Source organism: Notamacropus eugenii, chromosome 5 (assembly GCF_028372415.1).
Source record: "Notamacropus eugenii isolate mMacEug1 chromosome 5, mMacEug1.pri_v2, whole genome shotgun sequence".
Classification (NCBI taxonomy): domain Eukaryota; kingdom Metazoa; phylum Chordata; class Mammalia; order Diprotodontia; family Macropodidae; genus Notamacropus; species Notamacropus eugenii.
This window is the reverse complement of record NC_092876.1, coordinates 152831182-152850561: the sequence shown is the minus strand read 5'-3', so window position 1 is coordinate 152850561 and position 19380 is coordinate 152831182. Positions and strand designations below refer to the sequence as shown.

General features: G+C 34.4%; 1 protein-coding gene across 6 annotated transcripts in view; it reads left to right on the top strand.

Moving 5' to 3' along the window:
- DYNC2H1 (dynein cytoplasmic 2 heavy chain 1) overlaps positions 1-19380 on the top strand; it is a 413209-nt gene that overhangs the window by 278285 nt on the left and 115544 nt on the right. For all 6 annotated transcript variants that reach the window (XM_072611238.1, XM_072611237.1, XM_072611242.1 and 3 more), the window contains 3 exons: positions 5565-5640; positions 9446-9654; positions 13254-13358. In XM_072611238.1, the coding sequence (XP_072467339.1) occupies positions 5565-5640; positions 9446-9654; positions 13254-13358 (390 nt within the window). The remainder of the gene's footprint in view (positions 1-5564; positions 5641-9445; positions 9655-13253; positions 13359-19380) is intronic.

Here is a 19380-nt window from a genome sequence, read left to right as displayed (position 1 = left end):
TATCATGTTCCTAGGAGTTTCTCTTTTTGGATCTCTTTCAGGTGGTGATCAGTGGATTCTTTCAATATTTATTTTGCCCTCTGGTTCTAGAATATCGGGGCAGTTTTCCTTGATAATTTCATGAAAGATGATGTCTAGGCTCTTTTTTTGATCATGGCTTTCAGGCAGTCCCATAATTTTTAAATTGTCTCTCCTGCATCTATTTTCCAGGTCAGTTATTTTTCCAATGAGATATTTCACATTATCTTCCATTTTTTCATTCTTTTGGTTTTGTTTTGTGATTTCTTGGTTTCTCATAAAGTCATTAGCCTCCATCTGTTCCATTCTAATTTTGAAAGAACTATTTTCTTCAGTGAGCTTTTGAACCTCTTTTTCCATTTGGCTAATTCTGCTTTTTAAAGCATTCTTCTCCTCATTGGCCTTTTGACCCTCTTTTGCCAGTTGAGTTAGCCTATTTTTCAAGGTGTTATTTTCTTCAGCATTTTTTTGGATCTCCTTTAGCAAGGTGTTGACCCGTTTTTCATGCTTTTCTTGCATCTCTCTCATTTCTCTTCCCAGTTTTTCCTCCACCTCTCTAACTTGATTTTCAGAATCCTTTTTGAGCTCTTCCATGGCCTGAGCCCACTGAATTTTGGATGTTTGGGATTCAGAAGCCTTGACTTCTATGTCTTTCCCTGATGATAAGCATTGTTCTTTCTCATCAGAAAGGAAGGGAGGAGATGCCTGTTCACCAAGAAATTAACCTTCAATGGCCTTATTTTTTTTTCCCTTTTCTGGGCATTTTCCCAGCCAGTGACTTGACTTCTGAGCTTTCTCTTCACCCCACCTCGCCTCCAGATCCACCCAGCCAGTGCTTGGGGTCTGAGATTCAAATGCTGCTCCCCAGCCCCAGGGCTTTTGGCGGGGGCAGGGCTGCTATTCAGTGTGAGATTAAGTTCAGGTGCTCAGGTGGGGGCAGGGCCGCCTCAGGGGGCTCAGTTCCCTCAGGGGGTTTGTGCAGAGACCTTCAACAATGGATCTAGGCTCCTGCCTGCTTGGGGAGCCTGGTCTGCTGCTGCCTCCGCTACTGTCTTCTGAGGGGGCCTGAGTTATGAGGGACACCCCATTCCCTTCTAAAGAGACCCTCTCTCTGACCTTCGGCACCTCTGGGTGGAGGGACCCGCGCAGCTGCTGGAGATCCCATCCCTGAAGCCTGCTTGGATCTGCTCCTCTCAATGCTGGGCTCTGCTCTGGTCCGGGGCATGACAGACCTTTCGAGTCAGTTTTTCAGGGCTCTCTGGAACAGAAATCTAGTCTGCTCCGTTGTTCTGTGGCTTCTGCTGCTCCAGAATTTGTTGGGAGTTCTTCTTTACATATATTTTATGGGCTGTGGGTTCGGAGCTAGCATATGTGTGTCTTTCTACTCGCCATCTTGGCTCCTCCCCCTGAAAATATTAATTTCAGCATATTGTTTCCTTAAAGCCAAAGGTTCTCTATAACCTTGGATCTATGAACTTGTTTCTTTTAGTTTTTTGATCATTACATTTCAGCATTAATTGGTTTCCTTCATAATCCTATGTGTTTTTTTTTTATGCATTTAAAAACATTAATCTGAGTAGGGTTCCATAGGCTTTATTTGTTTGGGGAAAGAATAATTTGGATTACATGTAACACATTTTAATTAATTAATTAATTAAGCACTGAATTAATTAATCACTAAATATGTGCCAAGTACTATGCTAGGGGTTTAGTGATTCTAAAACAAAAGTAAGTAGACCTTGTTCTCAAGGAAATTATGTTCTATTGGATGAGATAAAATATAATTTATAAGTATATGCAAAATTGTCTTGGGGACTCACCAAGACGTGGTCTTCACTGATTCTTCCTTGGGAGACCACTTTATGATAATATTACTAATCCAATCTCCTTTGTTTGGCATACATTGTCACAGAAGTTAAAATATTCAACATTTATTAATTGCTGCCTGTGCTGTTAGATGCTGAGAAAGATATGGAGTGAAGTGAGGATAAAAACTATATTTACCGTCATGGAGATTAGATGATGGGGGGAGTCAATAAATAAATATAATAGTTTATATTATCTATGCCTTTCAGTCAGTTGTGTGATAGTAAAGAAGTCATTTGCTGTAGTATATCATTTGTCTTTTCCTTACCCTCACTCTTGAGGATACCCTTGATCTTTGTGTTGATTATTCCCATAAAAATTTTATACAGATGGGTCAGTAGGCATGTATATAAATAAGTATGAATGATCGTTTAGTCACTTTTTTTTAGGGTTAATAGAGGCTGTCATTTTTTCTATATCTTTAATATCTCCTCCTTCTTATACTTCATGTATTGATCTCCCCCTCCTGTCCCAATTACATCAGACCTCTTTTATGGGTAATTATTCTCTTGAGTGCATCATTTCTCTCATATATTCATGTCTGGAACAGTGGAGTCTTGGCAAGCTGTCTTTAAGAAAAGATTTATCTTTGATTGCTTCTCTATTTTAAGAATAATAATTATGATGATGAAAATGATGATAGCATTTTATAACTCTTTACAGTTTGCAAGATATTTTACATGTTATCTCATTTGCTCTTTACAACAATCCTCTGAGTAGATGTTATTATTATCTTCATTTTTGGGTGTGGAAACTGAGGCTGAGAGATTAAGTGATTTGTCCAGGGTCACATAACTTTTAACGGTTATTATCAGAATTTTAACTCAGATCTTCCTAACTCTAGTCAAGTCTAGCATTTTTTTGCGATTCTGTGAATAGCCTTCTAAATAAACCCTCTAAAAACAACCCGTAAGGTTTTTACCAAAGAATTTCCATATCTCTTAACTTGTCAAGTAAGCTGACTTAGATACTGTCCAGGTTCTTTTGGTCTCCTCATTATGGAGATTTGGAGATTGATTTGTATCAGGTAAACTTCTGCACAAAATCGTTTAAATTGGGCTCTGTCTTATTTTCCCTTCATATCTCATTTTTCATTATTGGTAACTACTTGAAATTCTTTTAATTATATGCCATAACTTTTCCTCATTCTTCTAGCTTTTTGCTCAGTTAGTGGTGAAACTGCATAGACCCCTATTCTTACCATTGATGAGCCATGATCTGTTTGATTTCACATTTTTAATTATCTTTTTATGATTATTAATCTGTACTCACTATGTCCAGTAAGTGTAGATGTAATCCAGGCTGATTTTTTTCTCAAAGTAAGTATTCATAGCATATGAGCATAAGTTTTCTGAACAGTCTGAAAGGCTTTTATTTCTTTCACTTTTTATTCCTGATCTGTTTTTCCAATCTTTTGTCCACCTTCTTCCTACTCACCTTTATCACTATTTATATTGAAATTTCTGAATATTAAAACATTTTGTATTTGCTTCAGTACATGATACAGTTAGCTTAGGGAGCTCCCTGTTAGGCCATCTCTTTCTGCCAATGCTGTTTAGCAACAGTTTTGCAACGTAAAATCTTATAGAGTGAGTTGGGGCTTGAGAGTGTAAATCACTTGCCCAACATCACAAAAATGTGTGTTAGAAATAGAACTTAAATAGCTATTCTTGACTTGGAGGTCGGATATACTGCCTCTCAAAGTATATGCTGATAGCTACTTGATTTAGAGTTTTATTAACTTCCTTATAAAATATTTCTGCCTTTTTATCTTCTACAGTATTTGCATATAGGCTATGATCATATTGATGGTGGTCTTTTTACAAATGCTTCTTATGAGCACTGCAATGTGAGGTGACCAAATATTCCATGAAATAATGTTTCTTGTAAGCTTGAGATACGTGATAAAACTCTGACCGCTCCTTCATTTGCTTATATAAAAAGAATATATTAGCCATCCTTCCATTTGGTTGTAACTTTATTCTGTATCCTTTTTTTGTAGCAAAAATGTCAAGATTAACAAAATTCAGTTTCTCAAGTATAGTCATTCAGTGGTCATTGAACAAGGATCTCACATTTAGAGTTTCAGCAACTAAGTCAAAGTCTAAAAATATGATTCTTAATACCTCTTGCCATCTATTCTTCTCATTGTAGAAAGAGAAAGGTGCCACATAGGACTGAGGGCCATTTTGTATTTGGCTTTTTCTCATAGTCTACTGTGTGTCAAGAATTTATTCCCAAGTGTCCATCCTACTGGTGATTCATCTGTGTGGGTTTAGATGAAGTAAGTGCTCAGAAGGCAGACTCAAGGATGTTGCTCAAATTGTAATCAGTCTTTCCAGCATAACAGCCTGCCAGAGCTTGTGTTCCACTAGCATGTAACTTTGTGATTTGAGAGTTAACTCCATCAATGGTGAGGGATCAGAAAAAAATGAAAATGTAACCCTTTCTTTTCAGTGAACCTAAATTCTATGTGAAGTAATACAACATGTAAACCAGTAAGCATATTCATAATTTTATGAGGTGGTAGAACAAGACCGTCGGTTATGGGATCTGGTAATAGCTGGTGGAATATGAGCTGAGCCTTGAAGAAAGCCAGGGTGCAGTAAGGAGGAACTGTTTTACAGGCATGTAGACTGTTCAGTTCAAAGCTGTGGAATCCGGAGACAAATTGGCAAGTTTAGAGAATAGCAAGTTGTTGCGTTTGACTGATAACAGAATATGTGAAGGAGAACAATATGAAATAAATGTCAAAAGGTAGGTTAGGGCTAGTTTTTGAAAGACTTTAAGTGGCCAAATCATAGAGATTTTAGGTTTAGTTTTTTTTATTCTAAAGGCAACAGTGAAACACTGAAGTTTCTTGAGCAATCAAGTGATATCTTAAAAGTATATTTTGAAATGATTATTTTGGCAACTGTGTAGAGGATGAGTTGCTTGGGAGCAGGGTGGATTGAGAGACTGAAAGCCAGGAGTCCAAGGAGAAGACTGCTGATGAAGGCCTGAATTAGGGGGTGGCTGTGTGAATTTAGAGCAGGAGTTCAGTGTGAGAGGTGTTGATTCTACTTATAAAACAACACTTAGCAGCAAATTGAATGGTGAAGAGAAGTCAGTAAAGGATCAAGGAGTGTTTTTTACATCACATAAGAGAGACTCAGGCATAGATTTATTTAAATTCATGCTTCCTTTAGCTTGCAAATACTGAACATTGTTTCATTTTTTAAATTATGAGTATGATTTTCCAGCCTCTAACTCAGTCTCTGGCCCTACCATCTTTAGTCTGTTCTCCAAAGTTGCCAAGTTAATATCTCCAAAGCATCAGTTTTACGATGTTACTCTTCTGTTCAGGAAACTCTGATGGCTCTTTTTTACCTTTAGGATTAAATGCAGATTCCTGTGTTTGTCATTAAAATTTCTCAAGTTGACTTTCTTGGATTATTGTGCATTGTTGTTCTCTTTCTTGCACTCTGATTTCCAAATAAGCTGTTGCAATTATTCCTTATATATAGCATTTGAGTTTCTTGAAGGTATGAAATATTGTGTTCTCAGTGTCCAGCAGCCTGTCTGGTACTTAATAAATGCTGAATGAATGAATAAGTGAATGACTGCACAGTCCATCATATTCATTAGTATTTCATTATACACTGCTTAATCATTTTTATTTTCCTTTTATGGTATTACAGGGTTGGACTAAATTTTATGAATTTTCTTTATCGGATCTTCGAGCTGGGTACAATATTATTGACAGACTTTTTGATGGTAAGTGCTGAAAGTTCAAAATTTTTTCCTCAAGAATGCATATCTTTTTAAAAGACTATATTAAATGTGTATATACCTTTCTTCAAGATATGTGTCCTTAAGCTCTTCTTCCAGATAATTTATAGGGAAATACCTCAGTGTGGTAGAGAGTTTACTAGATTTGGAACCATAGGACCTGGGTTCGAATCTATATTTCATTACTACTTATATGATTTTGAACAAGTCATTAGGTTTCTTTTAAGATTTCAGTTTCCTTGTCTTAAAGAATGAAGTGGTTCAACTAGATGATATCTGAAGTCCATCTAACTTTGAAGTGATATGACCTTGCTTGATCTCTGATGCTTGGATCAGGCTTCCTAGACTACATTGGTCTCCCCTGCTTAGCCTCCTCCATGGAATTTGGGAATTAACACCGTCAATTTATAGATGATGAGAGCTTGGCAATATGTTATCTGAGCCTTCATACATAGCCAGGCTCCTTAGAGAAAACTGTGGAAATACCTTCTAGACAGTCAGACAGCATAGCAGAAGTCAGTCACCAGGTGCACGCAAATATTCATGCGGAAAGTCAGTTTGATAGCTGGTCTAAAGCATATGTTACTTTTACCACACAAAGGTGTGAGCAAGAGTTTAAGATTTGACATCCCAGGCAGAGATTAGGACATTCTTGAGGGTTTACCTATTTCAATTTTGTAATAATAATTTAAAAACACTTGAACTATGAATTCTGTGAGGACATATAATAATGACTTGATTGATTAGTACTTTTTAATGTCTTTTTAAGATACTCATTATCACCACCTAATTCAGTGTCCAGAATATCTATGGGAAGTAAGTAGGGCAGGTATTAAGATATCCATTTAGCAGTTGGAGGAACTAAAGCAAAGAAACATTAAGTGACTTGCTCAAAACAACCCAAAGAATTAGTAATAGAACCATGATTCCTGATTACTTGTCTAATAGAATACCCCTGAACAATATTATTGAATTGAAGTAAATAAGAAGTCGTGTAAAAATTCAGATAGTGAAAACCCCAACTGCATGTTCATTTAGTTAAGGAAATATTCCTTTGTGTCAAAGAAATGCATAACTCTTGAATTACAATGTTTAAATAACAACGAAATAGAATAAAAAACTGTCATATCTGAATTTTAGCATGCATGAGTAAAATAAAATCCTATCTTTAGAAAAGGAGGTAAAGACACAAGAGTAAAAGGCATTTGTTCTTTTTTTGTAAATAATTAATCTATTTTTAGTTTTCAACATTCACTTCCATAAGCTTTTGAGTTTTGAATTTTCTCCTCCTCCTTTCCCTCTCTCTTCCCCAAGATGGCATGCAGTCTGATATAGGCTGTACATATACATTCATATTAAGCATATTTTCAGATTAGTCATGTTTGTAAAGAAGAATTAGATCCAATGGGAGTAACCATGAGAAAAAAGAAACAAAACAAAAAAAAGAGAGCAAACAGTATGTATCGATTTGCATTCAAACTCCATACTTCTTTCTTTGGATGTGGACAGCATTTTCCCTCATGAGTCCTTTGGAGTTGTCTTAGATCCTTGCATTGCTCAGAAGAGCCAAGTCTGTGAAAGTCAGTCATTACACAATGTTGCTGTTAACTATGTACAACGTTCTTCTGGTTCTGCTCATTTCATGCAGCATCAATTCATATAAGTCTTTCCAGGTATTTCTGAAGTCTGACTCTTTGTCATTTCTTATAGCACAATAGTATTCCATCACAGTCACATACCACAACTTGTTCAGCTATTCTTAAATTGAAGGGCACACCCTCAGTTTCCAATTTTCGACCACCGCAAGAAGAGCTGCTATAAATATTTTTGTACATGCGGGTCCCTTCCCCATTTTTATGATCTCTTCGGGATACAGCCCTAGAAGTGATATTGCTAGGTCAGAGGACATGCACATTTTTATAGTTCTTTGGACATAGTTCCAAACTGTTCTCTAGAATGACTGGATTAGCTCACAGCTCCACCAACAATGACTCAGTGTTCCAATTCTCTCACATCTCCGACATTTATAATTTTCCTTTTTTGTCACGTTAGCCAGTCTGATAGGTGTGATATTGTTTTGATGTTTCCTCAGAGGTGTTTTGATTTTCATCAGTAGTGATTCAGAGCATTTTTTCATGTGACTATAGATAGCTTTAATTTCTTCCTCTGAAAACTGCCTGTTCATATGCTTTAACCATTTATCATCAGAGTCATTTGCTGTAAAAATTGTTTTCCAGCATCCTGCTTCTCTTCTAATATTGGTTGCATTGGCTTTGTTTGTGCAAAAACTTTTCAATTTAATGTAATCAAAACCATCCATTTTTAATTTCTTTATGTTCTCTATCTCCTGTTTGGTCATAAATTCTTCCCTTCTTCATAGATCTGACAGATAAACTATTCCTTGCTCTTCTAGTTTGCTTATAGTATTGGCCTTTATATCTAAATCATGTACCCATTTTGACTTATCTTGGTATAGGGTGTAAGATGTTGTTGTATGCCTAGTTTCTGCTATACTATTTTCCAATTTTCCCAGCAGTTTTTGTGAGTTCTTATTCCAGAACTTGGAGTCTTTGGATTTATCAAACAGTAGGTTACTAGGGTCTACTTAACTACTATATCTTGTGTACCTGAACTATTCCACTGATCCACCACTCATTTCTTAGTACCACATAGTTGTGATGATTGCTGCTTTATAATACAATTTAAGATCTGTTATGGCTAGGAAAAGACATTAATTCTGAAATCCAGATTTGCAAGGGATATCTCATATCCAGTCTTTCTAGGAGTATTATGTTACATTTTTTAAGGCTCCATTGAATTTTTTTCTGTTCAACTAAGTTAACAAATAGTGATTTACCATTTAGCAAACTTCAAATGCACTTAGAAATATGAGTATTGATTTAGGAAAGTCATTGACAAATCCCACTTCAAGATTTAATCTTATTTTGGAGTCACTGTTGTCATTGCTACAAAGAGCTAGTGACTAGTAGAAAATTGCTGGACGTGTTTTACAATTCCCTTGAGGTCTATTTTTATTCATTCTGGGAATGAAATTACTGGAAGCACTTTCCTTTATTCGTGAAGCTACCAAAATATAATGGTGAGAATCTTAGGGATTGCTTCTAGGTCTTTTTGTAATTAAAAGCTACAGTGAAAATGCTAAGAGTAAAATCAATTCTGGATTATTCTTATGAATATTATTTGATTTCATCATTTTCTTCAGCTTCCTATTACCTTCCAGCACAATCATTAGTTTTCTCATTCTGGTATCAAAGTGGCATCTGCTGAGGGAACATAAATAATTTTATTTTAACTATATTAAATTTTAAAAATTAACTATAAATGGTAGTCATATTATGTTGCAAAGCCAACTGAACTTTTAAAAGTACCCTCTGTATTGTATTTCTACTGCTTCATTTCTATAGGTAATGGGCATACTACCATATAGAAATAGGTATCTTGGTAAAGTGAGGAGGCCATTTTTTTTTTCACTAGAAGATTCTCTGTACCTTATTCACCTTGTTTTCCAACAGCCATAGCATACTACTTTTATTTCCAGGAGGTAGTTCATAGAATTTGCTTATAACCATTCTAAGATTTCTTGGTAATACCATGAATGATTTTATTTTTATATTAGTTTATTTGTTTTCAGTTTTCAACAATCACTTCCATATGCTTTACATTTTGAATGATTCTATTTTTACATGTACCTGAATGCCCATAGCAGTAGTAATGTTTTTAGGAATAACATTAATTAAAATGTTTGTTGTATGTTTTTTTCAATTGACAGGTAATAAAGATGTTCAGTGGGAATTTGTTCATGGCTTGCTTGAAAATGCTATCTATGGAGGCCGTATAGATAACTTCTTTGATCTCAGAGTCCTTCGATCCTATTTGGAACAGTTTTTTAATTCCACAGTGATTAATGGATCAGACCAGAGGCATAAGAAAAGCATTTTTCCATATTCCATTTCTTTACCTAATTCATGTAGCATTTTGGTAAGTAAAAATAGTTCTTCATCATCATATTATCATAATATGTACATATGTATATATGCATGAAAATTTTATTTACACTTTTAAATGCTCGTTCCCTCCATGAGCAAAACTGACATTAATCTATTACACCACTTATTTTATTCATAGTAAAAAAAAAAAAAAAAACCAGCTAGTTTCCCCAATCCCTCCCTCCCACAGTGTCTTGACATTTAACATTTTTTGTTGATAATGATGATAGTGATGATAATGACAGTAATTATTAGGAGAGGTAACTAAATCCTTAAAAGAATGAAATTTTTACTTGTTGGGAGGGTAAGAACTGTCTTTGTTCATTATACTTATGTTCCCAGTGCCTAGCATATAATAGTTACTTAATAAATATTTTATCACAATTGCCTCAATTCACACAAGCCGTAATTATCAAAAATGGGATTTGAACTCAAGTTCTCTAAGAATTACATGTAAAGGTGCTCAAATTCGTTGTGTTCAGAAGTTCTTGGCCTTTTTCTTGTTTATTTCTTATATTGATGAGTTGTTTGTTTTGTTTTGTTTTGTTTTCTTTGGACTTGTCATGTTCTTTTTGGGAGATCTATAATCCTTATGGTTTTTTTGTATGCATCCTGTCTTTGAGACCAATGTGAGATATTTTGTTTTAGCATAGTTGCTTCCAGCTTCTCTTCTTTTAACATTCACCCTCAAAAATCACATTCCCAATCAGCTGTTCTCTTTTGATTTATTGTGGAAGCTTGCCACTGTGAATTCAAGTTTTTCTATTCTGCTAATTATTTCTGCTGTGCAGGCCATAAATTCTTTCACAATTCTCATTTCTCCTTTAGACCCTTCAGGAGCATTCTTCTGTGGTTCTATGCTCTTTTGGGAATCCACAAGGTCCTCTTGTCTCATTGGGTATTAATCTATTTTCCTTTGACTTCAAATGCTTATTCCATAGATGTCTGGACTATTTGAGCTTATTTGGAGGTCATATTCTGTTCTGTTATTAATATCTTGGCAATTGATTCATCTGCTTATACTCCAAGTCTTTAATTTTTTTTTTTTCCTCTTGGCATCTTTAGTATTTTTAGTATTTTCCTTTTATATTCTTTCTTGCTCTCCTGCCCCCCATTGCTCACTTTCTAACTCCTCCTTTGATTGTCATTTCCTTGGTGGCTGAATCTCAAAATTGTCAGTCTTCTTCCATGCTGCACAATTTGTATTTTACCATCCTCAGTATCTCTCCCAACTGACATCTGGTGGACTAGAACTGGGTCCAACTGGATACTGGAGTCTTTCCCCGAGACTGAGTGGAGTTAAATGTAACCACACACATTTTCTAAGCCACTTCCTGTGTTCCTCAGCTCTTTGTCTGAGCTTTTGCTTCTGTCCCAGCAAGAGCAAGAATCTGTTCTTTGGTTTTCCCTGGTACCTAGGTATGTAAGTGATGGTGAGGGAGCCAGGGAGATACTTCTGTGCAGCTAGGTTTAGCTAGGTTTAGATTGAATAGAACACTGGGCCTGGAATTAGGAAAACCTGAGTTCAAATACAATGTCAGAAACTTATTGGCTGTGTGACTCCTGGGCAAGTTGTGTAACCTCTCTTTACCCCAGTTTCCTCAATTAGAAAATGTGGATAATAATAGGACCTACCTTCCAAGGTTGTTGTGAGGATCATCTGAGATAATATTTGTTAAGTTCCTAGCACATTACCTAGTACAGAGTAGGTACTATGTAAATATCAATTTTTAATTTTTTATTATTTTTATCATTATTATTATTCTGTTGTAAGTTTATGGTAAGTTTCCTACATCTCTGCCTGAGTGGTGGTAGATAGTAGGGAGAGGGATAAGCAAGCTTCATAAAGATTAACTTTCTTTGCTATTATTAGTTCAAGTTTTTCCTTCATAAGAGTTCTTGGTGTCCTAGACAACAGAGACATCTGAAATTTCTGTGACTCTTGCACGTATTCTGATTTTGAAGAGGTTTTAAGAATGATGAGAATTAGAAAAAAATGGCTAGTCCATTGTCTTGTTGGTCATGTGACCAAGAAATTGTTATATCAGAGAAAGGTAAAGTAAGAAAAACTTATTATATCATGTTTTATTTAAGAGAATGTCAAAATATATTTAAAATTTGGAATAGATTTTTAATTCCACAGTGATTAATGGATCAGATCAGACACATAAGAAAAGCATTTTTCCATATTCCATTTCTCTACCTAATATATTTAATAAAGGCATCATTATTAGGATTGTTGGTTGATACAAACTTTTTGTAGGGGCATGATACAAATGTATTGTAAATTGCAAGTAAAGCCACAAAAAATTACTGTTAACTTTCAACTCTAAAATTCTGTTGTTTGACTCTTTCAAGAATTTAGTAGAAAGGATATATTTGTATTAAATATCCATAATTGCTGCCGTAATTGTAGTAAAATGTTAGAAATAATATATACATTCCAGAAATAAGGAATAGCTGAATATAGTATTCAAGAAAATAAGTACCATAATCATTATCAAGCAGAAGTATTCAAAGAAGAGTGGAAAAACTTATACTATGTAATGGTGAATGAAATCATTAGAATGAGAATGATAATAAGACTCACTACAATTTTTTTTCTCAAACAAGAAAAGAAGGAAAGAAAGTGAACCTAAAGAATTTTAACCTTGTATGGACCTGGGAGACACAGAACAAAAAATATTTTCTTTGCTTGTTTATTGTTTGTTAATTTGTTCTGTTCTTCTTTATTAAATCCTGAGCTTGGATTAAGATTTTACCTCTTGATCAATTTGTTAATTTCAGCATTTGTTTTATTATTATCTATAACAATAAATTGATCAAGTTGTTAGACTATTTTTTTCTTTTTTTAATTAATAAAAAAAAAACCTCTCTTCTTTTTTTTCCCAACTCCTCCTACCCCAGTTTTTAAAAAAAAGGCAAAATTCTTGTTACAATTAATTGTCGTCAAGCAAAACAAATTCCCACCTTGGCCATGTCCAAAAAATAAATGTTTTATTTGCATCCTGAGTCCATTGCGTCTTTCAGGAATTTGGTAGTATGCTTCATCCTTGGCCTTCTAGAATCATGGTTGGTTATAGTGTAGATGAAAGTTCTTAAGGTTTACAAAGTAGTTTATCTTTGCAATGATATTATTGTGGTATTGTTTCTTTCCTCGTTCTGTTCACTTCCCTCTATATCACTTCATATAATTTTTCCTAGGCTTCTCTGCATCCACTTCTTTCATCATTTCTTATTGCACAATAGTATTCAAATAGCATAATTTGTGCAGCTAGTCTCCAATTAATGGGCAACCTCCAAGTCTCCAGTTCTTTACTGCTACAAAAAGAACTGCTGTCTTTGTCATTGAGTCCTTTCCCTCTTGCTTTGATTTTTTGTGCTACAGACCTAGTAGTCATTTTGCTGTTCTAATAATTATTCACAGGTTAGTAACTTTCTAGACATAGTTCCAAATTGCATTCCAGAATAGCTGGATGAGTTCACAGCTCCACCAGCTATGCTGGATTTCCCTCGATGTTTTTTTTCACTGATTTAACTAGGCTTAATTAAGACTTTATTAAAGATGTACTTGTCTATTTTTATGCTTAGGACTTTCGTGCTGTTATTGAAAAGCTACCAGAAGATGATAAACCTAGTTTTTTTGGTCTGCCTGCAAATATTGCTCGTTCATCTCAACGTATGATTAGTTCTCAGGTAAGCCTTTAACATTTGCCTTGTTCTTTAAAAAAAAAAGATGATTATTACTGGTCTGAGAAACCACCCACAGCTAATAACTAATAATTCTGTGGAACTGTAATCTCATTACAATGGGTAGCCATTCCAGTAGTACAGATTCACACATCCAAACCTTCATCCTGGTCAACTTTTGGCCATGTTTTTCCAGAAATCCTCCACAGGGTTTCCCTCCAATGTGTTTATCCTCTTTCTCGCACTTGATGTATATACACCATTTGGGCTGTCTGTTGGTTAAATTTCCCTTATGGTACCTGATTGATACACATCCTTTTCTGTCTCCTTCAATGAATTCTCATATGGCATGAACTAAAAGCAATTCACTATCATGGTTGTCTTCCTCTGATTCTTTCTAGATTATAAATATGCTTCCAATAATATGGCATCCAGAACATAATGCTCTGAATATGGTCTGACCAAGGCAAAATATAGAACGACTGTCATCTCCTTATTCCTAGGAGATATGTAGTTCTTAATGTAATCTGAAATTGCATTATCTTTTTTCATCTGTCATATTAAATGTGGACTCATACATACTTAGTCACAAAACATTTTAACATTATCTAAGTAGATATCTTAACCTCAATACCTTATGTAGATATTTTATTTGCATAATGTCCTGTGGGTAAAACAGATATAAACCTACTTTTTAAAAAATCCTCATTGAATTTACCAATTACAATCCAGGGGAAAATGAGTTTTCAGACTATGAAGAAAAATGTTTCTCTTGAAAAGTTGTCTTACCTAGAGTCTGTCTCATTAGTGCCAAGTCATTAGTGCACTAAATATAAATAGCAGTATTCACAGGCCTGTTTTCAATGAAGAGCTACTCTAGAAATTTTATGGCTCTGCATGTGAAAGTTTCTTCCTCTTCTTAACAATATTTTTGCAACTGAGAGACATTTCTAGTAGATTTATATTTCTGCAGAATTGCAACTGTAGAGTCTAACGCATTCTAGTTAATAGGGCAAATCTAAAATGTTTCCTGCTTTTTTTCATTGTTATGCAGTGTAAAATATTAGCAAACTTTATTTTAATTAATTTTTATATTGCCAAAAGGAAGATGGAAGTATACATGCTCCCAGGAGGCATATGGAAAACATCTCTAGGGATTAAGAAATTGTAAGCAGAAAAACCGAGACTTTAGGTGCCGAAGTATTGGTATCATTTCTGCCTTTCCTTGAAGGCAAGAGCTTCAGAAGTAAAAGGCAGATTTAAAAAGTGAACTCTGGCAGGGACACTTGCTGAACTGATCGAGATATCCCTAAAAGCATGAAAGCTGAGGACACCCAGCAGACTCAGTAGAGTAGGGAATAGTAGAGTTGGGAAGGGTCTAAAAATGTGGAATGAAACCATAGATAAATGAATTGGAGTACATTAGAAAGGTTGAAGAACCAAATGTTCAAGTGGGAAAACCTAAATAAAATCCTAGCTTACAAGCAGATAAATCAATAGTGAGAAGGAAAAATGAGTAAAATTTAGAGTCCAGTGGAACAGCATGAGAAAGTACTGTGTCATATGCCCAATTTATCTGCAAATATTTTGTTTATTCATTTTTCTTTGCATGTTTTCTCGCCCATTAGACAGTGAGAGCTTCTTGAGCTCAGGGGCTGTTTTCCCCTTTTTTTCTTTCCCTAGTATTTAGCACAGTATCTGGCAGTAAGTAAGTACTTAATTTTAAAAATGTTATAAAAATAACACTAGTTATTTTACAAGACGGATTATGATGTCAGGTACAAAGGAGAACAAGAGAAAGAAAGGGGACCTATGAGTTTCCAGACGATTATTCTTTAAAAAGACTATTAGAGTATTAGCAGAATTATTCTGGTTGATAATCATTTGCACATGCAACAAAAATAATTCACTTCTTTTTAAAAAAGTTATTAATATCTTTTGTCTTTGCATGAACTTCATTTCTGAATATATCCCCCTTAAAAGCACAAAAAAGAAAAGAAGTGTAATTCAGTAAAACTTAGCAATATATGAACTATGTTGCACAGTTTTTGCAATTTTCTGCATTCAGGCACATACCAAGGCAAAGGAAGGAATGAAGGGCATTTTCTCCTCTCCTCTCCAGAGCCCTGCTTGGTTATTAGAACAACAGTATTCAGTTGTTGTTGTTGTTGTGTGTGTGTGTGTATTTCCATTTGCATTGTTTAGCCTTTGTGTATATTGTTTCCTGATTCTGCTTATTTCCTTCTGCATTAATTCATAAAGCCTTCCCTTGCTTCTCTGTGTTCTTTATAGTCAGCATTTCTTACTGCACAGTGAAATTGCCTTTTATTCATGTACCACAATTTTATTAGTTATTCCTCTGCTGATGAGCATCTACTTTATTTCTAACTCTTTGCTACTACAAAAATGCTGTTCTGAGTAGTTTGGTGTATAAGTGATCTTTCTGGGTCTAACCTCTTTAGTACAACAGTGGGATCACTGTGTCAAAGCAGTTAGATATTTAGTCACTTTTGAATAAGTATAATTCCAAATTGCTTCCTGTAATTGCTGGAATAGTTCACAACTTCCCTAAGAGTGTATTAGAAGCACCCAGGGCAATAAGAGCACTGGATCTGGAGTCAGGAAAACCTAAATTCAGATCCTATTTCAGATACTTACTAGCTATGTGACCCTGGGCAAGTCACAAACTCTGTTTTAACTCCATTTTTATAAAATATGGATAGTAATAGTACCCCATTCCCAGAAGATTGTTGAGGGGATAAAATGAGTGCTTTGCAAATCTCAAATAAATGCTGCTACTACTAAATGATATTATATTGTCATCAACATTAATGATGTTAAAGCATTTTGTTATTATAATTTATCATCTAAATATGGTATGTAAATAACAGGAATATTATTTTCAATCACAATATATGATTAGCAGCATTTTATAGTGCCTTCAGGTTTGCAAATTACTATTATATCATATTTTACATAATATCTTCAAATATTGTGAATTCAGATATATTCAGTCATTTCAGAGGACTCATTATTTGAAATTATCAGGACCTAGCTATCTGTGGGAATTTATTCAGGTGTGTTTCTTAAGACAAATAACAAATTTAGGTTTTGAACCATCTTGCTGTTATAATACTCATTGCTTCTGAAACTTAAATATCCAGTAATTTCAAGAGCAAAATATGCATAATAATTAGTAATATTCAAAGTTCTTTGTTAATCTTCCAGATTCATCTTTTTATTTTTCTACATTATATTTTTACAATCATTGTGTAGGAAACATTGGTCTCTATTTGTTTCCTATTTGCAAGTCTTATTTGCCCAACAAGTTTGTAAATCTTATGAAGGCTTGTAAATTTCCCAAATAAAACAGAAGAATGTTGGGGCTTTAGTAAATACGTAATCTTGCTCGTTAATTAAGCACAAGGATTAAAATAAAATTTTGATTAGATTTTGCATAGCTACTGAAATTGGTTTGTTTACTTATGTCTGAAAAAAGATTTCTATCCCAATTTGTCCATCACAAGTGATATAACTTAAAATTCTAGCCTCTACTAAAAGGGTTAAAAGCATTGTAGTGACGGTATTAACCACTGTTTGTTACAACATTATGCTGGAAATAGAGAATTGCAGAGTTTTTCCAGTATAAAAACAGACTTAATCATGATGTCATAGAAATAGTATTTGACTTTCATTCTGAAAGCTTAGTCTTGGCTTTGTAACTCAGTAACTCTTTGACCTTGAGCAATTCACTTCACACCCTGGGCCTCAGTTTCCTTATCTACAGGATGAGGATCTCCTTGCTGAGATTGCTCTAGATGGTCTCTAAGCTTCCTTACAGCTTCAACATTCTGTAATTCTATGAAATAAGTAAACTGGGAAGAAGAAAAATTCTAGTTTTGCTGGACATCCGACTGAAAGTGTCTAATAGGTTACTGTGTCTGCAGAATTGATGAGACATTTGGGAGATGGATGGATAAATAGATATGTATCTCTATTTCCGGGAGTTAGGTTGACTGTCATAGTTTAAATTGTAAAATGATTAATTCTATGAAAGAAGAAGAAAGATAATGATTAAAAATAATGGCATAAAATTAAATTGTTCATTCTACTTCATAATTTGGAATCTTTATAACTTTTAGAGTCATGTAGGAATATCAGTAAGTGGAATAGGTTTTCTTATTTTAAAATAAATTCTGAATTTCAAATAACTATATTCAATAGGATTATTATTGTCTCTGCATTTAGCTTAATGGTTTTCTCTGAAATAAAATCAATAGCTAAACAAAATGTGAAAGCAGTCATAGTTGATTTTTTTCTTTTATCAATTTAGAGTTTGTGTATATCACATATAGACTAATTCTGAAGGATTTGATATAGACTTGATTTCAAGTTATCATAATAAAAAGATTTGACACAACTTGCCTTAAGCCTGCTGCTGACACTCCATTCCCCAGCCCCAGTCCCAGGTATTGATGATTTTGCTACCAGGGATGAATAGATATGATGTTTGACTGCCTATAAATTTTCAGTGTGAGTAAGTAATTTTGGGGCAAGCTCCTTTCCCTGCAGTTATAAAGTGTCTCTATCAGTATTTATATAGTTGTTGATTTCTGTACTTTTAGTTATTCAATTACTGATGACAAAATTAAGTCATAGTTACATTAAAATAGGATGACATTTTTAGTGTTTGGTGCTCCATACACATGATTTTAAACAAATAATGTTTCCAAATGAGAGCTATTGTGTATTGCATAAAGGGTCTCTCTCTACTTCCTTTCAAGTCCTACTTTTTGTGTATACTGCCTGTGTGATGCTCAGCTAGTAACTTGCCATCTCAATGCCTCAAGTTAAGGAAGAAGACTGAATGGATAGGTACTCAAGTTGACGAATGGAAGGAAGAAAGATGAAAGAGCTCTTATTTTTTCCTTCAGTCTTCTCAGTGATTTAACATAAATTTGCATAGAACCCCAAAAGTATAATCTGAGTTTCTCTTTGACTAGCATCTGCGGCAAATGAAACTATAGAAATTTAGATGCATTAGTTATGGAAAGTACAACAAAGCTTCTTAATTTATTAAAGCTTAAATTGAATCTCCATGGGGCAAAGACAGCTAAAATAATTCATAAAATCTAGTGATTAATACCAGGTGTGAGTTATTTAGTACTTAGCTACCATTAACTGTAAGACGTGGTATATTTTATAATGAATGAAGATAATAAAATGAATTTAAAAATTAATGTATTCACTAGTTGCAGTCGGAATTTCAGTCTTTCAAAATCATATTCCCTGGAAAAATATGCTGATTCACATACTTGACATAGTGTATACCACTTGTACATTTTACTTTTTATCTTGAGCAAAATCTCATCACATAAATTAAAATTGGTGGAGATATGTGCCTAGAATATACATTTCTTCCAAAAGACATAAATTAAAAAATATTTATAATGCAAGTAGCTTCATGTAAAAATGGTATAAATAACTTCTATTTTGTTCAGAGACTTGACTTTTAGTGTTTTAACTTTTTAGTGTTCGTTTTCATCTCATATAATATGCTCATTTAAATGTGGTTTGTCACAATGCTTCACTGCTTTGTGAATGTCAGTTACTCAGAGGACATTTAAAAAATGTTAGTGGCTGAAAAGAATTACCACTAAGTCAGTTAAATTCCAAGCATCATGGGATTAACTTTAGTGTAGGAAAGTTTAAAAAAAATGGTAACTACTTTGATGTATCTGTGATCTCACTAATACAGGTCTTCCCTGTGGTGGTACAGATCATAACATATCCACATCTTCTCTATAAAACTCTTGCCTATGTTCTGTATTAACATCCTTTAAGTCCTCCACGGGGGCTTTGTCCACCCATGAACAAAGTCATGCGCTGGCTCTAATGACATTATGTAGGTATTAAAGGAGCCTGCAGGCCCTTTATTGTTTTTCTGTGCCTCTTACTGTCCCTTTTTCTGGTTATACATATCTCCAATGATGTTCTTTATGTCATTTGTTTTCTGCAGTTTTTATTT